Raw genomic sequence first — 27,379 nt, forward strand, 5'->3', positions numbered from 1 at the left:
AATAATAATAATAATAATAATGAGAATAATAGTAGTAGTAGTAGTAGTAATAATAATAATAATAATAATAATAATAATAATAATAATAATAATAATCAGTTATATATCAATTCATATGGGCATTTCTAAGTGCATTGATATAGAACAGTAAAATTGAATTAAGATACAAAATACATTGTATAATTGCAAACATTGGGATATACATAAAGCAAAAAAAAAAGAAAACATATTACAATTAAGTGAATATATAACTTTTGAGCATTGATTTGAGCATTTGATAAAAAGGTCCTCTTGCACAAAATTTTGTAATTGATTGCACAAGGATGCCAACATCAATTCAATCATCAAAAACAAGAAGGTTCCAAAAAGCAATCAGGGAGATACCTGTGTCTAGCATGCGTCTCAACATGCAGAATTGACTCCCAAGATAGGGAGGTTTTCATATCTTTTTGTTAGCAGGACATGAAGAGACATATCAAAGTTTGTAGGGAGCCTCCTGTGTATTTGAATAGGGAGACACAGGCAGCTCTGTTATAATTGGGTACAATAAAACCATGGATCACTCGCACATTCACATTGTCTTTCAAATAAAAAAAAAATGAAATATACACATACAGTACTATTAAAGGGGAGTTTACCCCAAATATATGTGGGTTCAGTAAATTAAATCACATATTTTTCATTCATTGAATTCACATACATGTTTGGGGCAAATTTTCCGAAAAGCATTTCACATCATGAGACAATTCACCATGCAAAGGCAGTCCCTGAGAACATGCAACACATTGTGTACTTAGCATGTGAGAAGTATAATGTATACGATGGGTTAGCATCCACTGCAGTCCATGTGATATATTACACACTTCTTGAACATAACATTTCCTGAATCTGGACTACAAGAGACAATTTCACAAGTCACTATACAGGGTGGCCCAAAAAGAACGGAACACCTAAGATCTTTAATCTCAGCAATATTGTTGCAAATATATCATTATTTTGCATACTATTTGAAAGGCCATTCTTTGTCCAATAGAATGACACCAAGTTCTTTAATTTTGGTTAATGCGTTATGATTTTAGGACCATTTTTGTCAACCCTTGCAATTTTCAAAATGTGATCATTTTGCACTCTCAGCGATACCGAAATCAGCGACAATTCGGCTTGTCATAGAACCAGTAGCGTTCACAGTGTGTGGAATGTGAGGCAGACGTGAGATTGTCATTGTCCGCCCCACATTCCACACATTGTGAACGCTATGCGTTGCATGTTTTCACTTTTAATACATGTGAGCATGAGCTGACTCGTGAAATTTGGCAAAAAATAAAACAGTCGAGAAACATATGGCATGAATGTGGCACATACAGCGTGTCAATATACAAATGATGCACAGGACAGAGTGGATCGGTGAGAATTGGATGCGCCAGTTTAACTTTGGAACTATCTAAACCCAAGAGCGCAGCGAGTGGGTTTTAGACTGTGCCAAAGTTGAACGAAAGCATCCAATTCTCACTAATCCACGAAATAGGGCTGTGCATCATTTGTGTTATAAAATGGGCTCGTAAATTCATGAAATACAAAAATGTTCCCCATCATGCATCCAGTACACCTACAACACTGTACAAGACTTTGAGACATGCGTTTGGATTTTACCGCACACATGGCTTGGTGTGGATCAGTAAAAAATATTGACCAATCAGATTGCAGAGATTCTAAAGCCCATTTTTATAATACACACTGTGTTTGTCGCTATATGCGTGTCTGGAAGTGGAGATGTAACGGCAGTGTTGATTCTTACCTTAAACTGTGCCCCCACTGTGACTTTCTTCACTGTGTTCTTTGCTCCTCCTCCTCTCTGCAAAATATCAAGAAATCGGCAAGCGACGGAACACATTAAAGGGATCGAATAGTTTTGGTTGAGACATAATTTCAGGTTTCTAACATTTTTGGTGAGATAATGAGAAACCTCCTATGAAATATGAAAGAGCATGTAATTCTACTAGGAATTTAACATTTATTTGGTGAAAATTGGTTTTGAAATGGCTGAGATATCCAAAAAAGAGCGATTCTAATGAAGTGTGGGACCCACACTTTATAATGATCGCTTTGTTTTACTTTGTTTTTGGATGTTTCAGTCATTCCAAACCCGATTTTCATCAAATAAACTTTGATTTCCTCTTAAAATGGTATGTTCTGTACTATATCATAAGTGTTTTCTTGGTATCTCGCAAAAAATTAAAAGCCCAATTCTCATCTCCACCAATACTGTACAATCCCTTTAATGCTGCACACAAAATGCTGAATGCTATTACAGGCTCTTCATGTACATCTACGGTGGTGCAGAAAATCTGCAGCAGTAATCATTTTGAAAAGCGGACTTGCGTTCTTTGAGAGTGTCAAACAAATCATCGGCAAATGCTTTGACGAATGATAGTGATCACTTATACAAGATGTACAGATTTGCCAAGGAATAAAAATGGACAGTGGCATTGCAGTAACTCTTCCATTTAAAAAAAAAGAAGAAGAATTTTCCCAATATCAGCACTCAACTTATTGGTCCTAGTGCAATATTGCTTTTTAGAGATTGCATGAAGGCAGTAACACTGGTAACCACTGCTACATGTAGAAAACTCTGGCCCAAAAGAGAACAGATTTCATTTGTATTGAATTGAATTGATTTGAGTTGAATAGAATGGAATGGAATGTAATGGAATGGAATAGAATAGAAAAAAAAAGAATAGAATAGAATAGAATAGAATAGAATAGAATAGAATAGAATAGAATAGAATAGAATAGAATAGAATAGAATAGAATAGAATAGAATAGAATAGAATAGAATAGAATAGAATAGAATAGAATAGAATAAAATAGAATAGAATAGAATAGAATAGAATAGAATAGAATAGAACAGAATAGAGATATATATAAAATAGCACTGCCATGGTAAATCTGTATAGCACTGGGGCTAATACGACACTGGTAACCACTGCTAGAAAACTCTGCCCCAACAAGTGAACAGATGTCACTAGAATGTTTCTTAAACTATATTGTCTTGAGTTACATCTCTGCTCTTTTTCATTTGTCTATGTCTTTGATCTTTACCTTCTTCAGCGATTTTCTGGACCTCTTCTTACTGAGCCTGTTTTGCAAGGCTAGGGTGCCCGTCCTGGTGATGGTGCCTGTAAGAATACAGATCAGCAAAGTTTGTCATACAGTCACAAAAGTATCAAATTACTGATTTCATATTCACGTACAGCTGAAGGAGGTTAATTGCAAGAAACATCTAATTTTCTTGAGGAATATAAGCCATATCATGAAAAATATTTACTGCCAGAAGACATGCACATCTAATTATCTTTTATACATAGAATTGCTACCAGCACTTGCAAATGCATCCAAAATTGCTATGAAAACCTTTTTTTTTTCTTTCTTTCTTTCTCTTACGCCAGCCAAGCTTCATTTCCATTTAAACTCAAATGTACAGTGGTTGCATACAACCAAGCTATCCTCTTGTATCTTGTAAGACTATGTAGTTTACTTCTTTCTTTAACATCTGAAACCATCTATTTAGAGGGAAAAAATAACAATGCAGAAGATACCATTTGAATAGCTCATTCAACATAAGATACACCAGCATGAAATTGTTACTGAGAAGCAGATGAAAAACAAACAAACAGATGAAAATGACAACAAAAAAAAATTATGGATGGTCAAATCTGACCCTCATCCATCTATCTGTCAGTTTGTGCCATCATCTATAAAGCCAGCTGTCATTCGGTCCTATCAAGGAGGTTCGAGAAATGGAGTCACAACAGTCTTATTCGCTTTGATCCCATGCTCGAAGCCGCCACTCAAAAATATTTGAAGCATGTGTCAAACTGGATCTGCCGCTCAGATGCGAAGACAAATGACTCGTGTCTCACTGCATAATCACCAGCCACTTTCCAAGGAAGATATGTCTTTGTGATGGTAATTACTTTTCGCTATCCCTTATACTTACAAACGATGGGCAGTAGACAATGGTAAAGGCACGGGGGTGCGCGAATAGAAATTGCTCAAATATTGCTCAAATAGATATCAAAATTACTCGAATGTACGTGATTGTACGCTAATCTGACGTATCAATTTATAAAGAACTATACTTGAAGATGATACCATACTAGTTTCATTTTGCGGAAATAAGGAGAAAAGTGATAAAACCGGCTTTCCATGAGGGTAAAATTTCAAACACTCACAAAATACAGCTCAGATTTACACTTTTTCACATATTTTCGAACGGAATTGACTTTTTTTTATATGCTTTATCATTAGGTGAAATTTCATTGCATTTGATATATTAACGAGCAGCATATACCCGATACTATGTTAGCGTTAAAAATGAATCTTCAGATTGCTCAGAAAGATGGCGGCTTCAAGCATCGAACATCAAAGGCACAAATGCACCTGTGGAATTCTTTTGTCTATCCATAGAAAACTGACAGCTGATTGAATAATATATAGTCAGTTGTAACTCCATCTCTCGAATCTCCTTGGTCCTATCATCCCACCACCAGCCGACGCTGCACTCACCCCTGAAGATGCGGGCAAGAAGGTCGAGGCTGCTGTTCTGCAACATGGTTGTCACGCCGCTGGGCAGTGTGTCGCGATTCTTCTCCAGAAAGCCTGACGCATCGTACGACACCTGACCAAAATCGGACCCACGAGGGAAAAGTAGGGAATGTAGTGAATCATACACACAAAATGTAGTGTAGTCAATAATAGAAGAATATAATAAATAGACATATACAAGCATGTTATATGATTATGTATCCAACTCAGACACTATCACACTTCATCATTCACATTACAAACTATCAAAGTTCAAGTGGCCAACAGAATACAATGTAATGGAAGAAACATGTAATTACAGCATTCTTGCTTTTCGTATACCGACAAAATGCATGATAGTCTGTTTTGTTGGGGAAAAAATTTTGGAGCTTCATGCAAAACTGTAAAATAAACAGACAATGCCCAGCGACTGGTGTCAGGACAAGTCTTAATAATGTGAAGAAATTGGCAGAAGAAAAGATGATAAAATTTTATCAATGCTCTAACAACATCATACATCTGATAGCAGACTCTGTTTGACAAACAGCTCATATGTGTCATAGTAAATTCTTTGAAGTCATTGTTTGAAGGGTAAAATAACCCCATAAAAATCTTCTCAGTTTATAGTTAACTAGAATTATTACTGAAGGTGATTAATACCCCTGTCCCTAGTGTTGCTTTATAGTATGTGATGTCATGAGGGCAATCATACAAACAAAATGTGACCACAGTTGCTTGAGTGCTATGGTAACAGTTGATTCCACAAGGTTTGGGTAGAAAGTGTGGTTTCCATGGCAACGCGTTGTCTGATACAAACATAAGGGACATTTTGCATAACTACACTTAAAGACCATCATACACACCAAATTTGACCTTCATAGCTCAAATGGTTTATTTTGATACAAAAATGAGTGGTTACCATGGCAACACATTTTCCTTATACTAACACATTGGTGTCAAAACTACACTTCTAGATCATGATACATACTAAATTTGACTTTAATTGTTTGAATGATGGAAAAGTTATTCAATCTGCAAGGTTTTGGTAAAATTGTGGTTACCATGGCAACGGTTTGTGTGACAAACACAAAAATTATGTGCTCCACATCTATACCTCAAGGCCATAATGCCTACCAAATTTGGTTTCAATTACATGAAAACTGTGGAAGAAGTTCACTACACAGGATTTAAGAAAAAACATGCGGTTACCATGGCAACACATTGTCCGATACAAATACAAAGGACATTTTGCAAAACTACACTTAAAGAGCATCATACACACCAAGTTTCATCTTAATTGCTTGAATGATGTGGAAGTTATTCAATCCACAAGGTTTTGGTAAAATTATGGTTACCATGGCAACGCTTTGTCCAACAAACACAAAAATTATGTGTTGTACATCTATGCCTCAAAGCCATAATGCCTACTAATTTTTATTTCAATTGCTTCAAAACTGTGGAAGTTGTTCACTCCACAAGATTTCGAAGAAAACTGCGGTTACCATGGCAATGCTTTGTCAAGTACAAACACAAAGAGTGTATGCATAACTACCCCTTTCGATCATCATAGATACCAATTTTGAAATGGATTGCTTAAATACTATGGAAGTTATTCAACCCACAAGGTTTTGGTAAAATTATGGTTACTATGGCAACGCATTGTCCGACAAACACAAAAAACATGTCTTGCACATCTATACCTCAATATCATCATTTACCCTAAGTTTCATTCAAATTGCTTCAAAACTGTAGGAGGAGTTCGCGACGCAAGATTTTGCAACAGACCGGCCGACTGCCCGCCCACCCGCCCGCCCGCCCGCCCGACCAACATCACGGTGATTCCTATATACCCCCTTCAGACCAAGTGTGGCGGGGGTATAGAGATACCACTAAGTACAACATACACATGCTATCAAAATGCAATAAAGCACTTTGAGAGCTCTTTAGTGAAATAAGCACATGATAAAGTTTTATACGTAATTCATAAAACAGTCATAGTACACTTATAAAACAACGTTCATGTCACAATATATGCACTGGTATGCACACATTAAATGGCAGTAAATTCAAAATGCGTCAAATATACTGTGGAAGTACAAGAGACCCGGGGGTCACACGCTCACCTGAGTATCGCAAGTTCACCTTCCATGCTTTCTTGCAGACTCTTACCTGAGAACATTGGAAACTTATGGTGGGGGTAGCTTTGAGAATGGGGGCATGATGTCCATTTACATATCCATCACACTGGTAAAAATACACAGTACATGCCAAGTAAACTGTACTTTATAGAATGTTGGATTATGCAGCTTGGGAAAAAAAGATTTAAAGCCCTATCACTTTTGATTAGAACTAGAGAAAAATATTATTGAATATTCATTAATTTAGGTTTGGACCCACTGGGGGCCCCCAAGGAAAGCATGGTGCCCATTCAAACACTTTGAGATCTTATCCCTATGGGAATGCTACGATGAAAATTTAGGCCCGCATTTGGACCCCCCCCCCCCCCCATCCCATCCCGCTTCCTTGGGTCCCAAGGGGGTGGGGGGCACCCCTGATTCTCCCATAGACAAACTTGAAACAACAGTCATCAATATACTGACTCATTGTATTAACTTACAGTAGCTCAATCACTTCCAGTTCTAGAGAAAATCTGTGAAGATTCCTTACAGGAGGGGGGGGGGGGGATGGGACCCCTGGGGCCCCCCAGGTGGGGCATGGTGCCCATTTGATGGAATTGCGATTCTATCCCCCTAAGGATGCTACCTGCCAAGTTTGGTGAAAATTAGTGATAGGGTTTTCAAGAAAAAGATGAAAATTTACAATTTCGGTCCAAATTTAGGTCCCCTGGGGCCCCCCAGGTGGTGCATGGTGCCCATTTGATGGGAATGAGATTCTTTCCCCCTAGGGATGCTACCTGCCAACTTTGGTGAAAATTCATAATGGCATTTTCAAGAAAAAGATGAACATGTACAATTTGGGCCCCATTAGGACCCCTCCCCTGGGTACCAAGGGGAGCACCCCTGATTGCGCCATGAACAAACTTGAAACTATGTACTAACTTGAAACTATGTATCTACAATGTATTATAAAATGGGTTCAAGAATGTAGCCAATTGGAAGCGCTGAAATGAGTCACGTGTGCGTGCATTATTTTCTTCAGGTATGCACTAAGAAGAGTCTCTCTTCCACCTCCCTGGCCTGACGTACGTCACAATGTTTTACACTAGCAGTGCGCACTCAATCAGTTGTTACAAGTGCGTCACGCGCTACTATACGCGCTGTCAATCCTGTAAACAACTTCTAGTTCGGGCCGCGGGCTGCCACAACAGCCGGCGGCCTTTCTTGTGCATAACAGTACGTGGCGTACGTATACTCTTATACGTACGTACAGTACTTATGTGCGGGATTTCCGAGTGCGACGTGCGTAAATGTTTGGGACGAACATCTTCGGACATCTTGACTTTTGAGCGAGTGCTACATGTAGCTGACTGGTATTGACCCACAAAGGTACGTGAATAATGCTGTTAGTTTTCGACCCATTTTATAAAACAAATGATGCACAGGATTATTTCGTGGCGTTAGTGAAGGTGCGGCTCACTCTCGAGTATTGACAACGGTTGCAAACATGCACCATTGTCAATACTCTCGAGCGCGCCGCACCTTCACTAACACACTCTATCCTGTGCATCATTAGTATACTAACACATAGTATTAACTTGGCTTTATCACTTTTGGTTCTAGAGAAGAAGATTTTTTACGATTCCTTAATTTTGGGGGGTTTGGGCCCCTCTGGGGGCCCCCTAGGAGGGGTATGGTGCCCACTTGAACAAATTGAAATCCTATCCCCTTAGGGATGCTACCTGCCAAGTTTGGTGCAAATCGGTCAAGGGGTTCTCAAGAAGAAGATGAAGATGTAAAAGTTTACGCACGACGGATGACGGACGAAGAGCGATCGCAATAGCTCACTTGTGCCTTTGGCTCAGGTGATCTAAAAATTAAGGTAGTTTCAGTTTTCTACAACCAACAAAAATAGTACAGAAAGAACAAAAAAAAAAAATCCTATCAAACAATGGTTGGAGGTTGAGCTTGACTGATTATCAGAGTCCTGCTTAGTACATTCATTACCTCTGCCTAGGAGTTTATGTTTCAGTCGGGGTAGGTTTCTTTGTTTGTCCGTTTGTAAAATAAAAAGTTGTTAAAAAGTCGTAAAATCAAAAAGTTGCAGACGGATTTGAATGAAACTTGCAGAAAAAGTTGATAATGGTACAAGGAACAGACGATCAAATTTTCATAGTGATCCGGGATGCATATGGGCAATTCCGTATGGGAAGGGCAAAAACAGCAAAATTCAAAGTTAAGTAAATGCTCTGAAATTTCAGTTTCCCGTACAGACGGATTGTTGTATTTACGGAAACAAAAAACCCTTTACCAATAACTTTCCTCGTTTTTGTTGTACACACTTTTAAAGTTGGAAGACTATTTATTGTATTTATCTAAAATCTTACAATATTAAATGAAAATTTAAAATGAAACAACTTAAATATCTCTCTGCTTTATCCATACTTCCACATCTTTCTTCCTATGCTTCAACAATCACATTAAATGAAGCATTCAGTCACTCTCATTATGATATTTTTTGGAGAAATGTTCAAAATCTACTGACAAATTGACGTAATTCCGTTACCATAAAATTGAAAAAAGTTTTCTCCTGAACAAACTAATCACTGATTTTTTCTCCACTTGTAAATTTTTTCTCTACATGTGACTCCCTGAAAAGTTACAAAACATTTTGTGAAATATCTCCTTCAGTTCTTCTGTAATTGTGGTAACGGAATTACATGGTAACGGAATTACACGCACATCTAATATGGAAGAGAATGACATATCCTACTTTCGTGCCAATATGTATGTGAACTGTTCATGAAATAGCTTCAGGGCATTATTATTGAGCTTAACAGTGTTGGTGATTGGCAGTAAAGGAGTGAAAGTTGAAATATATGTATGGTATGATACACTGACATGACTCAGCATAGTGTAGCTGGATGCCTCTGACAGTGAGTCCTGACATCAGGGTACACACTTGACGAGACTTCTTGTGCTGAAAGTCTCCTCCCTTCCTTCACATTTTCTCATGTACAAGAACTACATGTGTACATGGAGACTGTGCTAACTGATAACTTTATAAGGTTTGCTACAGATACTCATTCTCAAATGTTAAAAATCATACTGAATTTTGAGATATCAATTTGTATATTTTCTTGCTAAAAAGTCTCATGGTTTCATACAAAATCTAAGTATAGTGATGAGGGACTATTGAATGGGTGTGATGCAGCATAAATTGAACAAAGTTACAAAGAAGAGGAAGGACATAAAATTTATTTAATAGGAAAAGAGAGCACTGCTACTGACAGAGAGAAGTGAACAGGATAATTTTTGTGAGGAAAGATCAAGAATTTAAGAGAAGGATCATACACAATGTGATAGAAGTCATTACTTGACACGGGATGCCCACTGAATGTGACACCTTTGATCTTTCTGTATGCTAAAGGCTTTATTATCACCAAGTCGATAGTCTGACCTTTTATTGAACATGTCATGTTTTCGTCCTCAAGTCCTTTACCTTTAATGGTAAGTGTATGACTATGACCTTCTTTCATTTGTTTCTTAGATCTTTCCTCCACAGAGACATTATTTTGATTTTCATGCCCATTTGATACAGAGCATCTGCTACCCTTTGAAATTTTTCTTTAATCCTTTCTTTTTAAAAGGAATGAAGACAAAAACACCATTTGTGATGAACATTTACCCATTCAGTAATTGTGATACAGCTCTAAAATGTAACATTTAGTCCTATACTTTCCCATCCTAAGAAGATTCTAAATACTAAAGTCAATGGGCTTCTGCTTCTACCTTTACCCTTCATGTTACCATTTGCTGTACAATCCACTTTCCTTTCATACAAGTGCCATTACAGTGTATTTTATAATTTGCTTTCAGGCAGTCAAAATACAACTTACCGCAAAAGAGAAGATGCACACTTCTTGTGAGTAAATATATGGCAATACTCAGGATGAGAAAATAGAAGAAGTCAAAGAAGAAAGTCAAAGAATAGTCAAAGAAGAAAGTCAAAGAATAGTCAAAGAAGAAAGACAAAGACAGGAAACTTGTAGGAAAATTATAGGCCAAGTCATGATTGTGTTTCTGAAGACGTCATTTGGAAATTTTGTGTGGTCAGAAGTAAATACTAACATTATTCATAGGTTGATTAATCTAACTCTAACACAGTGAGCTGCAGATGGATAAAAGAGGCCCTCTTACCTTTCTATGAATTAACAGAATTTGGTGGACTCACTCTAATGGTTCAAAAAGTTGTAGTTTGTTAAAGTTATTTTGCTGTTTTCTATTTCCTTTTAGTTTAGTTTATTTTATTTTGATGGGCTTAAGTAGGACTAAAGGGAATTATCAAATTATGCACTACATTACATTTGTATATACCAGGGGGCAACTTCAGCTATTAGTAAAATGTCACAAGTTTTTAGTGATTAATATATGCCACAACATAGATAATAATGATTAAGCACTGGTGCAGTACCATAATCATATAAGAAACTTTTCTTTTCTATTTATGATTGAATTGTAATTTGTTATATTTGTCATTGAACCACAACTGCATCTTTTCACTTAACAAATTAAAAGTTTCAAGCATCTTTAGTGTTCATACTTAATATTAAACATTGTGTTCAATGATGGGGCTGCACACTGTGCTCTTGCACTGTAAATTGGCACTTTATGATTTAGATTTAAATTCAGTGTCAGTCCGGACAGTTTTTCATTATTTTCTTATGCATGTGCACATAATATTTATGTACAATACTTGTAAGTAATTCACACATATTGTCAATTATTGGCATATTTAGGAAGAAGAAAACAGAGAAATCTGTCTTGCATGATATCAACAAAAGAAATACAAGAAAATTTGAGTATTGTTGACTGGATTTATAGAATTGTACTTGTGTAGGGCTATTCTAGCGTAATTCCGTTACCATGTGTCTTAGATGTCATTTACCTGCAGAGTGTGAAATTCTTAACTTGAAAGTAGACAAATTTTGATGGATGTGGTACTTAGAAGTTACGAGATCTTGATTGACATAGTTACGACTTCAAATCACAGTAGTTAGCATGAACATTTTATGTTTTTTGACAATAAAAACTTATTTGGCACCTATACACTTGTAGCAGTTCAAGGTCAAAGGCTAGAGAGTACTTCTTTAGTGGTTATATTATAGCTAAAGGCTTAAACAATCTTTATCAAGACATTTCAGAATACATGAGTACCAAGAATGTGTATTTTTTCCAGTGTATTTCAGAAGGCGTAATTCCGTTACCATTTGTGTAATTCCGTTACCACTGACTTTACAGGGAAAAAGCGTGCTGCTTGGAAAATGTGATGAAATATTTGAAAAACAATACAACTGAATTGAAGTCGACACAATCAAAGATGAAATCAGACAACAACCTACAGTGTATGTGTTATAGATTTCAGAGAAACAACTCCCAAAGTCAGAGTTGAAGTTGTGACTAAATTCTCTGGTAATTCCGTTACCATCGCACATAGACCTCCTTTGTAACCAACCAAGTGAGAACATTTAACAAATTTGTATTTGGGGTGACAGGGTGAGTACCTCTGCATCTTTTAAATGTATCAAGAGAAGGCAAAGTAATCAATCCTGTATACAGGGTGAAAGAATATGAGCCAAAATTCTCTGATTTGTAATTCCGTTACCGCGGAATTGCCCACATATGAATTTTTGAAGGATCTTTTGGCAAATAGGGTCGATGAACTTGGGAGTTCGAGCTGTGCGTACCTGAGATTTGCATAAGCGCGCTAAAGCGCTTGCTCTGCTAAAGGCACTACATAGCAGGATGACGAGGTAATAACAAGGCTTCTATACCATTAAAAAATTGGGCGATTTTCAGCATGCATGTATGAGTGGAAATACACTGCTTGGTGGAGGTCTGTGCTCTCTGCGTGTTTTTTCTAATTTCCAATGACACTTCATCAATAAGACATCAATGAGTTCTAATTGAGAGAGAAAAACAAGCATGATCTGCATGACCACATAGATTTGCAACATGCGAGTGGGCTGGCTGGACTACTTTGTCAGATTGGCAAACTGCACTTCACAAGCAGGAGTGTACATGTAACAACAGGGCTCTTGTTTGTGCTTGTGTGTTTGTTTGTTTTTTTCTCTTATGAAACTTAAGTTTTATGTCTCAATCAAACAACAAGATGTTTGTCTTCAAATGGAGGAAATTTCATGATAACATGTTAACAAGATAATAAATCATACACATTTCTTGCATCATAAAAATAAAAAATTTTAAGTTTATTTTCAGTAAATTGCTTAAAATATCAAATTTGTATTTGTATCATGTTGGAATGTCAATTATCTCTAACCTGCTCAGCATATTTTCTTCAATATTTGTTAAAAACAGCATTATTCACACTTACACTGTAACTTACAAGACAGAATGGACCCTACTTTTCCCCCTGTTCTTGTTAGTAAGTTCTTCATATTATACATGTATGTTATTCATATTTCCTCACACATTTATTTCTTTTTTTTTTAATCTCAAATTGACTATTTTGTGTTGTATTTCAATCCTGAAATCAAATGCAGGGTAAAATTGTATAAAACTTTGCATATGGAAAAAATGGAAAAAAAATAAGACTTGTCAGTTGTCCACTAAGTCTCTAAACCCAAAGCTCTCATTTTCCAAAGCAGGTGGTATGCCACCATTTGACCTGCCACCTCCATCAAATCCAAATTCTTTGGAGGATAGATATCTCCTCCTTTGAAACTCGAAATCCACAACACATCATCACCACCAAATGCCATTTGGTGGAGGATCCTGGAGAAATCTCAGGCTACCAGCAACCTTGTGTTTAACCCACAATAACTGACCAACACTCAATCCCATCAAACCTTTGTTAGGGCTATGAACTTCATAAATGCATTCAATTTATCACAAATATTCCTTTTCACGACTGGATTATATTCTGCTTCCTGTATATTTCAAGGAGAAAATTTGAGGTGGATTCCGGTACTTAACCCTGTAACCAATGAAAATTTATGGATTTAATGAGTAATATCAAATTTCTTTCAAAAGTACCCTTTTATATAAAAAGAAAATAAACTGTATGCATAGCTATTTCTTCTCATTATGTCTGAAGCTTCGACAGCAATTAAAAATATGAGAATGTCAAAACCATAAAATCATATGAAAACTGGCACAGAAAAAGTACGGGAAAAGTGGCAGACTGATATCAGTGACTACTTTTCTTTATCAGCCCTTTTGATTTCTAAATATTATCTAATACAAAAAATAAAACTACTAAACAAGCACTCAGAGAGCGCAGACCTCCGCCAAGCAGTTCATTTCCACCCATACGCACAATGCTGAAAATCACCCAATTTCTGAATATAGAGGCCTTTTATTTACGTTATCAGCTTCCAGCTACATGACATCTCTACCTAGCAGAGCACACGCTTTAGTGTGCCTATGCAAACCTAAAATACATATAACTTGAACTCCCAAGTTTATTAACCCTACATGTATCTGCCAAAAGATCAAAGATCCTCAAAAAATTCATCAAAACTCCCAGATCATTACCACAAATTTAATCAACTATTCCTTGAGTCATCATCAACTTTTCTGGCCAAGTTTCATCCAAATCTATTTCCATCAGTTTGAATTATTTTGCACACAGATGAAACACAGATGAAACACCAATGAAAACATAACCTCCTGCCTTGGTGGTGGTAAAAATCTATATTTTTCTCAAAAGTGCATAGCTCCACCTGCCCTTTATTTGGTAACAAAGGGGAAATAAAAGCCTCTTTCAGTTTCTTTCTCTTGCTGAAATGCCAGGACAACCCTTGGTTGCAGCAGGATTTGCTGGCCAACTTTTTTGAGGGAAATGCCACATGATGAGCCCAAAAGGGATTATTGTTTCTCAGCAACACCCCTATAAAAGGTGCAATCATTTCCCAACCAGCAGTTTCTGTCTTATTACCAATCTCCTTGGAACCATCTTCCAAACTGATTATATCAGGGTTTTATTTCATTTTGTAACAGCTTTTGTATGTCTGTGTTTTTTTGTTTTTGTTTGTTTGTTCATTCGTTTGTCCTTTACTTTGGTGGCTTCTACCACAGTATGAGAGGGTGATCCTCAGGAGCCAGGTACTAGTTCCTCCTTGAACACATTCATGAAGTGAACTGAATTTACACGTACTCTAGATATTCAGTTTCCACTTGGTCTTTTTCAATATCAAACACATTATAACCATGTCAAAAACATATGACACATAACATAAAGACATAATATACAGTAAGAACATAAAGGGTATAGACAATTAAATGTATTGGCTGTATAGTTACTGTGACTGCCAATAAAAAGGTTACGAAGTAAGGAAGACTCAACAGAATTATTAGGGGATAGAAACACATGCATATCTCTTCGTCAAGAGTCTGCAGAACACAGTTGCTCTCTGCTGAATTTTGCATACAGTGTATGCGTGTTAATGTTAGTGTTTGTGTGTGTGTGCATGGAAAGCTAGGGGGAGGTCGATTGACATGCGCAAGGGAGGAAAAAGAGAGGGTGAAGGGGATTGGACAAACGTACAGACGACATGGTTAGGAGGTGCAGCTGTGGAGAGCTGCTGGGGGAGTAGGCTTGTTTGGTCTATAATTATGATTCCATTCTGTTTCGCTGTTCAATTGTACTTTAATTTCAAGTGTTATCAATCTGACAAATGAGATGTTAGGTGTTTATATTATCAAGTAATAATTTCTACTTCTGTAATAAAAAATGTACACAGGAAGGATGTAATTACTTTTGTTACTAGTGTCCAAATAATGTTACTTTGTATATCAGCACCAGTTTATGATATTGCCTTTGTATTACTTGAATGGTAATGAATAAATGCCATTGAAAAAAAAATAAGTGTGTGTGCATGTGTGCATGTGCATTAAACTTAATGATCAATTTAATTGTGGCTAGCACGCACTACATGTGACTTCGTATGCCCAGAACATCATGAGCACATGACTTCATGTACACACATCCATATAGCATGGTGTGATTAAAAGTTTTGTGTGTGTGTGTGTGTGTGTGTGTGTGTGTGTGTGTGTGTGTGTGTGTGTGTGTGTGTGCATGAGTGTGTAAGTACACAAATCAACATAACTCACCCGTCCGGCATAGTGGTCGATGCTGAATATGTTGCTGGTGGAGATCTTGGCCTTGATGTAGTGGTGGTTCCGGGCAAAATTCTTGTTCATCTTCTCCACCAGTGAGTGGTCACTGCCCTGTCCGGTGGGAAGAATTTTCACAGAGGCTAAATTTGGCTTTCAATTTTTGTGTATTACAAGAGGAAACATACAGATTTTAGCATTACAAGTGCATAGACACAAACATCCACAAATGTGTGCACACATGCAAGCACAGACAAACACACATGCACATAGACACAGACACAGACACATTCACATATATAAACACAGACACATACACATTCACATGTATAGACATAGACACACACATACACCGAACACTCACTATTCAACAACCATTCAAACCATAAAATCTGAGCTGCTTCATGGAGACAGCTCTGTCAAACCTGATTTTCAACAGGAAATAATAGTGAAAAGCTTCTTCATGTTTATGTTATCGACTTTGGAGAGAAATATCGAGAGATGAAATAATTTATATATGGATATTAAAGTATATATTTTTCCCCTCCAATCAATGACAGCTATTGTATTTTCGTCTATTTTGCAGTACATATAACCGTGTGTGTGTTTCCTTTTTTTTTACCTCCGCCAAGGGAGGAGGTTATGTTTTCATTACCGTTGGTTTGCTGGTTTGTTTGTTTGTCTGTGTGCAAAATAACTCAAAAAGTAGTGAACGGATTTGGATGAAACTTACAGAAAAAGTTGAAAATGGCACAAGTAACAAATGCTTATATTTTTTTTTTTAGTGATCCGAGAATTTTTTTGGAATTTATGAAGGATTTTTGATATTTTGACAGGTAGGGTCGATGAACTTTGGAGTTCAAGCTGCGCATTTTTGAGGTTTTCAAACATGCACTAAAGTGCGTGCTCTAGTTTCTGCTAGGGCGAGGTGCGCCGCGCAGCTGAGGGTTTATGATGTAACAAAGGCTTCTATATTGGGAAATCGGGCGATTTTTCAGCATGTATACCTATGGATGTGGAAATCACTGATCTCTATGGAAGAGCCCAAAGAGCTTTTCCCCAGTGGTGGAGAGGAAAAAATCTCTTTGGGAAGAGCAAGATCATCGGTGGAAAGTAGCTGCTTGGCGGAGGTCTGCACTCTCAGAGTGCTTTTCTAGTTTTGTTTTATTTTGGGGTTTTTTGGTAAAAATTAATATTTATGCCTGTGTGTGTGCATGTGTGTGTGTGTGTGTGTGAGGGAGTGTATAGTACACGCACGTGTGTGTTAGCTATTCGTGTTTGGGTGATACAAGTGAGGTGATTCATCAGCGTAGATACCGTCTACTTACAGTATTCATTTATTATGAGCTCTTTCTTGAGACATGACTATTATTTTTGTTACTGAATAATATTACCGTAATGATTAAAATTTGTATAAACTCCTTTGTGGAGATATTCATTATGAGCTCCCTTGCGGAGACTTCCGATGAGCTCCCTCGCATTGACTTAATGAGCTCCCTTGCAAGATTTTCAATATAAGCTCCCTCGTGGAGACATTTATTATGAGCTCCCTTGTGGAGACATTATATTGTTTATCTAATAATGATGTTTGATTTCCTTAAGAGCTATTATGGTCTGATTTTATGTCCGTGTTGTCTGGGGCAAAGTATATGTTGAATAGGGTCCCATTTTCTCTCTCTTCTTTTCTTTAAAACAACAACAGTTAAAAATCAAACCAGAGGAATAATAACCGTTTCTTTGCAATTAGATTTGAATCAAGAAAATTACAGGGTTTTGAGATGACCGTTATTTGGGTTAAAGAAAGTCTCTTACAAAAACACACACAAAAGAAAAATTTTGTGTGGCACAGAAAATATCTAAAAATCGATGAATTATTCAGCAATCCTAAGACTTAAATATACTGTACCACACACTGCTTTGTCAATGGGTAAATGGATAATTTGACCTTCCTCACTGAATGAGATATGGAAAACATATAACATTATTGGGTATTAAACACAAATGGTCTTGGTAATTCTGTACCATAAATTCAAAAAAAGACAAAAAATATTGCTTTATTGCTCCTTTTGATGTGCATGTTTATTACTGGTATGGCAAGTGAACTTTTTTTGCATTTAAAAATTGAATTATTGACATAAAGAATACCCTAACCTCTTATGTTTAAAGACAATGCACTTTTTCGGGGGGTGAGCATGAAATGAAACAAAAAGCTACACATCTTTTTTTTCTTTTCTTTTTTAATGGTTGGCTGCGTGCACTTGGAAGTCTGTGACGCAGCAAAAACTATCTTCACTGAAACTAGAAAAGCCTCGTATAAATTTAATCTACCAAATGCTAAAAAATAGGAAGAAACAGCTAAGCACATGCAAGATCAAGGCTACTGTATGTGAAAAAGATCTGTTTTGTGCGTAGGGTTTTTTTTTTTCATCAGTACACGTAATAGTCGTATCAGTCGGTCAATGTCAAATCCCAGGTCTTCACACTGCTGATTTGGGTGAAATCTTGTCTGCAACTGAGTGTGAAAAGTCTTTAATATTTCTTATTTTTGGTATATGTAAACTTATTGTAAAGCTCTCCAGTCTTTCTGAATTCTTAGAGCTTTTTGAAAATATATAGAGACTTTAAGAAGAAAATCACTTAATCAAATTTTCAGTTGCATGCATATGCTAATAGACAAAAATTTAACAAACTGCAGTAAAAGAAAGACATATGACTACGTCACTGATGATATGACATTGTAATTAGTGATGATACGTTTGCACTTTACTGTAAGTATTTGTTAGATATCAGTGAAATATGAGCAAGTGCATTACAATAATCTTTCTTTTTTTAGGGGGGTAGGGATACTTCAAGTATGTCTGAGTGATGTGCTTCTCACTTCAGTTTGCTAGAATGGATTCTCACACAGGCGACAGTATGCAATCAATTCCACTTTTGTCTCATGAAAAGACATGTCATGAACATCTCCCCACTTCCATCACATTTGCTGGTATCAAATGTGCTTGTTTGTTTGTTTGTTTGTTTGTTTCATGATTGGATATTTGAGGGGAGTTCTCAACAAAGCATCACAGATGGTCATTCTAATCATGTGCGCATATGTTAGAAAAGATGGTAGTCGCCAGAAGCAGTTCAGTGGGGGGAGTTCTACAGGGTTTTTTTTTCCCTCATTTGCAGCTCACACTTGGGCTACAGGGTGAAGCCAAGACTCCACTCTTGTACATTCATTCTTACCAGAAAATAATGTTTCAATATCAAATCTTTGGCCTCCGACCTCCCTAAGGTGGAAAGCCAAAGGTTCTTTAAAAAATCAAGATAGATTTCATTTTGGGGGTTTTTCTGAATATTTTGTCTCTCGCATGCAAGAAAAATGGGAAATTATCAATAGAAATTTCATGTCTACTTTTCATTTTCAACCAGTTTAACACTAAATATTTGATGTATATGTAGCAGTACAATAGAAGAGATTCAAGACTAGAGATCCCATCTCATACTACTAGCAAATTTCCATTCTTTTTTTTCAGCAATTATAGATGAGAGGCCTGCAATATTTTCACCTTTTTGTGAGCTCAGGGATTTCAAATGTATTTTTCACAGATTTTTCCAAAGTCTTCTGAATTCACAAGAAATCTATAGTAGCTACATGTATTCCCCCTCCATTATAAAGAAATTTCCAGTTTTAATATCCTGTGCAAAGGTCTGAATTACCAGGTACCTATCTCTATCAAATATAACACCTTATGAAAGGAATCTCATATTCAGGGTTGCAAAAGGAGCACACAAACTTTAGACACTGTTGAAACTTCATACGTATTTTGGTGGGAATTACCTTGCCTACATGTACACTGGTATGTTCTGTCTCTGTTACTGCTGATCAAGTTTCTGAGTATTCTTGATGGGGTTTTAATGACAGTTACGATAGTCATATTACGCGAAACTATGTGTAGTTTCACTACTCTGTATGTTGCTTCACATTGTCTGGGTGGTGAGACCGCAACATTCTTAAGAAGTTAGCAGCGAAACTTTGTGCGAAACTTCCTACATGAACATGGAAAGTTTCATGCAAAACTATGCATAGCTTTGTGTAGAGTGACCGCGCGCAAATGAAACTTCAAGAAGTTTGTAACATGACAATAGATTCATTCGTGGCGTTTACGCCGACTGTGCATTCTTTTGTTTGTAGTTGCATTTTTTTTTTCCTGTCAGAGACCAAAACTATCGGTAGTTTTGTATTACTGACACTACACATGCCAGTTTTGTTGGTACGTAGTGTGACAGCGTGCCAAAACTTCTGGAAGTTATCGGGAAGTAACCTATGCATACACGTAGTTTCGCGTATTGTGACTAGTGATACAGAATAAGATGATGAAAATTTTTCTAAAGCATCTCTAACCTTTGGAAACATTGTCTCCTCATCCACCAGAGCAAGGATTCCAATGGGCTTGGTAAGGAACAGGTTCTGGAGTAAAAAAAAAATTGGGTAATAACTAGATATATCGCTACGGCGACTGATATGCCTCCGCCATAATGCATGGTTCTCCTAATAGGTCTATAGTACAATGTCTTGACAATGTGTGATGACAGTTTCACACAATTGGCAAAATATTAAAATGACAGGTTTGACACAAATGTGCTGAATGTTCACTATCCTAGAACTAGGTTCAATTGGATGAATGATTAAAATGTCAGAGTGCAGGTATTTGGGGAACTGATGATTTTTACTTGACTTTTGACCCTTTTATAAGTTTATGCATTGAGTAATTTTCAAGGTATTGAGAAAAAGTATAATTTCAGTATCAAATGGGAAAATAGCATTATCTAAACCTGGCCTTTGACCTCTGACCTCACAGTTCCAAAGAGAATCACTGTTAGGTTGAACATGCATAAATATGTAAGTTTCATGATTATACCTTGAGTTACTTTTGAGATATGGAGGAAAAAGTGCAATTCAGCACTTTCACTTGACCTTTTACCTTTTGACCTTTGACCTTTTGGCAAGAAACTTCCCACAGAATATATATTGGGTAATACATGCATACATCAAGTTTAAAAAAAAACCAAAAACCTTCAGGCATTACATAAATATAAGGACAGTAGTGATATTTTGAGGAGTTGACCTTGACCTTTGACCCCCTGACCTTTGAACCATGACCCCCAACTTCCCTAGATAATCACTGCCCATTGGAACAAGCATATATACTAAGTTCCATGACGATACCTTGAACCATTTGCAAGATATGGAGAAAAACATGAATTTTCAACCTTTTTTTTTCACAAAATAACCTGTGACCTTTGACCTTTGACCCCATGACCCTAAAATCCAAAGAAAGTATCATCCCCCCAGGATATACCCTCATACCAAGTTTGATGTAAAATCACCACACAGTTCTTGAGATATCGACAAAAACAAAATGGGACGGACGTACGGACGGACGGACGGACGGACGGACGGACGACCCGAAAAAATAATGCCTCCAGCCACTTCGTTGGCGGAGGCATAAAAAAAAAAAGTCACCACAGATCATAACACCTCACCACTCACTGACAACCACATCTACAGCATTAGTGTATGTGCTAATATCAATTTTTATAATCAGAGAAGATACTTTGTTAGAAAAATGATAACAGTTTTCAAAAATCTAAACATCCATCAAAGTTTGTTCCAGTAATGTTACTAAATCAGCCTTGTTCAGGTCAAAGTGAATCTGTTGCTCAAAGAAGGCAGCAGGGTGTACAAGGATCAACTGAGTATTAACTTTGTTTCTCAAAATAAATGCTACAACTGTACTTTTTGGGAACTGAAATATGTTATTTCAATCAAAGATCTTCACCAAAAACATTATTTTCTACCCGAATATGAACCTGAAATGTCCTGCCTTTAACAAGAAATTCTGTCGAGATAGATATGACAATTATGGAATGTAAACCAACCAAGAGGGGCTCATTGTTGACAAAGGGAATGTTGGACCAGTCAATGCCTTCATTCATGTACTCAGCCTGCTCTAGGAGGAAGATGTGCTGGAAGAAAGGAAAATAAAAGAAGCAAAGAATAGCTGCCATCTTATTTTATCATTGCTAACAGCATCAAAAAGAATACTTAGGGATGTAGACTACCAAGTGTCATTGGCACCACAAAGATGCATGATTTATGACTTACTAGTACACAGACATTCTCTACATAGAAATTCCAACATCTCATTCTGCAGTGACAGGTGAACCACCAAACATGCACTTGAATTAAACATGAAATTGGAAAAAAAAAAAGCATTGCTCTGAATGATAGGGCAATTAACTTAAAACCTATCGTACAATGTATGTGTCTGTGAAATATGTTGATGTCGTATGCCCATACTGTATTTGATCCCTGAACTTCTTTCAAGCATAACAAACAGCTTTCAAGTCAGGAACGACCATCAATGAACTAAAAATCAACAGCTACATTGTATCTGAGGACAACATCATTGTATGTTGGTCAAAAATACACACGGCAAATCTCTTTTGAATTTTGTATGTTCAAAGCAGGATCAGGCCACATTTGAATCGGCTCATCTGTTTATTTTCTTCTGTGAACAAAGAAAAAAAAAATTCACTGGCACGGAATGCCTTTATGGTGACAATAGCCAACATGTCTAATGCTATGGTATCTGCAAAGCAAAAAAACAAAAACTCATTTCAAATAAAGTGAATTTGGCTCACTTGGTTGAAGAAGTACTGAAGCTGCTCATTGGCCAGATTGATACAGGCCTGTTCAAAGCTGTTAGTCTGGAGATGTTCAAAGCCAAAAATATCCAGGATACCTGCAAACGATGGAATACAATATAGGAAAAGTTATCTAGTTCTCCAGAAAACAGTTCCTACACACATGAGAGGCATATACCTATGCATACACACAAATGGCCACACACACACACACACACACACACACACACACGCACATACAGACACACACACACACACACACACACACACACACACACAAACACAGGCACACGATGACTGTGCAGCAATGGCCAAGATAATATACATTTGTATTTGATAACATAGGCAACAACAACAAATATACCACATACATGTACATCATACCAACCATCAGTAAAACCTTGTATGCTTCACTCCTGAAACTCCCCCCCCCCCCCAAAAAAAGGGAGTAATATCAAGAGAAGCAGAAGATACAGAGATTTTCCTTCATTCAGTTTTCCTTTCCTCTCTTTTTTAATTTCCGCTGAACACTTCAGATTGCTAATTGCTCACATTCATAATTCTCAGTACAGAGACAGGGCTTCAGGCATCTATGCATTTTGTAGGAAGTACATGTAAGATACAAACATTTCCCTTTGTTCTATTTTCTTTTCTTTTCTTTTTTCTTTTTTTCAATGTGCACTGGACACTGCAGATTGCTAAATTGTTCACATTCAAAATTCCCAGTTAAAGGTCCTGTTTACCTTTGGGAACAGTGATTTAAAAAAATTTCAAGATATGACATTTAATGCATATGTGCAGGTCTGTTGTATCACAAAACATCCTATCATATAAAATTTTCACGATAAAGCCTAAAATATAAGAGATATCTGTATTTTTCTCAATAAACCGTCACTGTAGACGGTTTAATCTGGAAACATCTTTATTATAACTATTGTTTACATTTTGTACATCTAACAATACTTAACATCGATTTTATCGATTCAAATATTTACAGTGGTTGTTTCTATCCTTAACTCACATTTCAGAACTATCTTAAAGCACTAATGCTGGGTTTCTGTTTCATCTGCAAATGGTAAATTATGCCTTTAAGAGACAGGGCTTCAGGCCTCTAGGAAGTTTATAAGACCGGACACACATGTACAATGCATGGCTTCTCACGCTGCATAAGCGAGGCCACTGAATCAAACTAGGCACTAAATGACAGAAACACTAGAAATGACTTCATCATTACCATTATGCACATACATACTTAAACACAAACAGACACACACACATGCACATACACAAACCCAAGCACATGGTAACACATAAACACAATATAGAAACATACACACACATATATGCATGAAACACAACCATCACAATTATTTATCATCTGTAATCATTTATTTTGATTGTGCTGCTTATGATTGCAAACACATATGTAGATACAGCGTGAGATTATCGAAAATGTCAGCATGAAACCGTCCTGAGCTGCACTGGTCTGATCTTTTTACCGAGTATGTCATTTTGATAAACATATTTATAATCATTACTAAATTACATCAATTATAGAAAGAATTAATGTGCTTGCCAATATTTCTAGATTTACCACATCATAGAGCACTGACATGTACACTACACACATAAAAGCTGGCTATGAACTAAGAAACATCATTTCTGAAAATATCTTTGGGTGCAAAAGAAAAAAAAAAAGATAAATAGATATAAGCTGAATTCATGCTGCATCCACAAAGAATCTTAGTCTTCAAAATACCAATTTTCTCATCATAACCTGATTTAGCTATTTATGTCTTCTTCTCTTTTTACTCCACATTTCTGGCTTTTACAAGTGGTGCAGATTTTACAGGTAAATTCATGAGAAGAGAAATGATGTGTTACACTGCAAATGGGAAATAAAAAGCATTAACCAAACAAAGTGAAAGCAAAAGAGCAAAACAAAACTACAATAATCTAAAGGTTATCAAAACTTCTAACTATATAAAGCTGTTTGCACAAAATCATTAGCAGCAATACAACAGTTCAAGTACATATAATAGCGAATATCTATTTTGAAAAAATATTGACTTGTGACCTTTTACAACCAAAACTGAGGAGTTTCCTGCCAGAAAGTTCACTGACACGGTGATATCTCCAGCTATCAAAACATATCGTGCCAAACATACAAAGTTTAATATCTCTAGTACGCAATACTGGTCATTCAACGTAACTCTATATTAGGAAGTTGTCTATGTTTGCGCTCATAAACTTTCATTCCTGAGTTCCTCTATTTCACTATGTTCTGCAATAATAAAATAAAAAGTAATCTATGTAGGCTAATCTCGCTCTGCTCTATAAATTGATACTGATTTTCTACGTTTAACTGTGTTCAATTATATAAAAGTTCTGTATGTATCAAAAACATTTTTTCTTCTGTCAAATGTATTACATAACGCATGAATACAAAGAGAGAAAAACAAACAGACATACAGGCAGACAAGACATGGAGAGGGACAGAGAGATACAATGTGGACACAAAGAGACAAAAACAAAAACTTCTCACACAGACTGACAAGAAAGACAAAGAGACAAAACAAAAATGGAAGCAGATAGAAAGAGACACATGGAATGAGACAAAGAGAAAAAGAGAGATATATATACGTGTATGTATGTGTTTTATACATTTATATACAGTATGTCCCCAAAAAAATTACAATCAAATTTTTGCATTGATAACATCCAATATGATTAAACTGTCTAAATGCTACTGCGGGGTCTTAAGATATAACATCGTAGCTCTATTTTGCAGAAAACCCCATTCAATTTGGTTAAGCAGTCAAAGACAAATGTGGACTGTTGTAAAGCATGTCATGAGTCTGATTCTTCCAAGTTTAATACTTCGATGCTTCTGTGTGTGAATACAATAAACAAAACTTAGAGGGAAGAGATTCTTGACATCGGGTACAAAATTCCTCATTTCTCTTTGACCACTGAAGCAAATTGAATGGGGTTTTCTGTAAGATGTGGGCAATGAGTTATAGTTTCATACCCTGAATTTGTATTTGGATTGATTCACTATTTGTAAAGATATCATTGCGGAGGGTCCCGTTGTAATTTTTTTTTGACATATACAGTATATATATGTGTATATATATGTGTGTTTATATATATATATATCTTATATATATTCCTAGAAAGTGCTGCTCACCGATCTCTGTTGATTGGCTGGATTCCAGCTGTTCCTCGGGGGCTAGAAGTTGGTTGATTTTGTTGACGATCCAGCTGAAGAGCCGACCATACAGCGTCTTCGTCATGGCGTCACGTGCATCTGTGGCACAAAATCACCTCATGGTAAATTTTTTTCATCACATCAGTACTATGAATATATCTCTCGTACATTTGATTCAATACTAATGAACAGATATATCAATCATCAGCCAGACATCCATTGCCATCATCTCTGATTAACAAATACATCTTGTATCTGCCGAAAGATTTCAAACATTTAATCTTCCTTACGCTTTGTTTTCAGCTTCACCTGACCTTCTGCTACTGGTCAATAAGACAGCCACTGTTAATAAGTATATCTGCCAAGGCTGCAAAAGAGGAATATCAGCCATGTTCTAAACCCATGTATGTTGAAAAGATATGTATTGTACTAGCCGCATACTCATTTCATTTAAAACCAAAGAGATCTGACTTAATAGGCAGGACCCTGCTTGAACAAACCTTTAGTATAACATGAAGCATATAGAGTGGATATTTGCAGCAAGGTAGATAAATGAAAAGATAAAGAGTTCATTTAATATACAAATTGCCAGGTAATAAATGAAGAAATAAATAAATAGGAAGATAAAAAGAAGAACAAACAAATTTATATATTAATACATGTGCATACATCTTGCAACTTGGAACAATTCTCAAAAAGGCTAGTCTGGAAAAAAAATGCCCATAATGCACCGGGTATGAAACATTGCACAACTGTTGGAGTCAAAAAAATACTTTGGACTCAATAAAAAGAGGCATTAATATACAAACTTATGTATTACAAAACTTCTATCTTGCACAGCATTTAGCACTAATAAAATACATCATTAAAGACTGTCTTTTGCTTCTTTATTGCATATTTTTCATGTTTTTCATCATTAAAGCTTATTAAAGATGGAAATCTTAGCAACATGACTGCCTCACCCTAGCAGAAACTAGAGCATGCACTCTAGTGCAAGTACATGCAAACTTTAAAAAATGTGCTGCTTGAACTCCAAAGTTCACTGACCTTACCTGCCAAAATATCGAAAATCCTTCATAAAATCCATAAAATTTCCAGATCGCTACCAAAATGTAATCATCTGTTCCATGGGTCATTCTCAACCATTCCTGTAAGTTTCATCCAAATCCCTTCACAACTTTTTGAGTTATTTTGCACATGGACAAACAAACCAACAAACAAACGCTGCTGATAAACATAACCTACTCCCTTGGCAGGGGTAATAAAGAAAAACATTTAAGCTTGTTAGCACTAATAAAATACATCATTAAAGACTGTCTTTTGCTTCTTTATTGCATATTTTTCATTTTTTTCATCATTAAAGCTTAAGATGGAAATCTTAGCAACATGACTGCCTCACCCGAGCAGAAACTAGAGCATGCACTCTGGTGCTAGTACATGCAAACTTTAAAAAATGTGCTGCTTGAACTCCAAAGTTCACTGACCCTACCTGCCAAAATATCGAAAATCCTTCATAAAATCCATAAAATTTCCAGATCGCTACCAAAATGTAATCATCTGTTCCATGTGTCATTCTCAACCATTCCTGTAAGTTTCATCCAAATCCGTTCACAACTTTTTGAGTTATTTTGCA

General features: G+C 36.5%; 1 protein-coding gene across 1 annotated transcript in view; it reads right to left on the minus strand.

Annotated features, from left to right (window-relative positions):
• LOC139720365 (myosin-IIIb-like) overlaps window positions 1–27,379 on the minus strand; it is an 86,176-nt gene that overhangs the window by 24,038 nt on the left and 34,759 nt on the right. The window contains exons 10-17 of the mRNA XM_071631733.1: window positions 25,726–25,845; window positions 22,533–22,633; window positions 21,768–21,854; window positions 20,230–20,295; window positions 15,837–15,953; window positions 4,567–4,678; window positions 3,100–3,176; window positions 1,796–1,852 (exon numbers count right to left, since the gene is read on the minus strand). Of these exons, the coding sequence (XP_071487834.1) occupies window positions 1,796–1,852; window positions 3,100–3,176; window positions 4,567–4,678; window positions 15,837–15,953; window positions 20,230–20,295; window positions 21,768–21,854; window positions 22,533–22,633; window positions 25,726–25,845 (737 nt within the window). The remainder of the gene's footprint in view (window positions 1–1,795; window positions 1,853–3,099; window positions 3,177–4,566; window positions 4,679–15,836; window positions 15,954–20,229; window positions 20,296–21,767; window positions 21,855–22,532; window positions 22,634–25,725; window positions 25,846–27,379) is intronic.

This window comes from Diadema antillarum, unplaced genomic scaffold (assembly GCF_040938485.1).
Source record: "Diadema antillarum isolate AM-2024a unplaced genomic scaffold, OU_Dant_1.0 scf00000127, whole genome shotgun sequence".
NCBI classification, from domain to species: Eukaryota; Metazoa; Echinodermata; class Echinoidea; order Diadematoida; family Diadematidae; genus Diadema; species Diadema antillarum.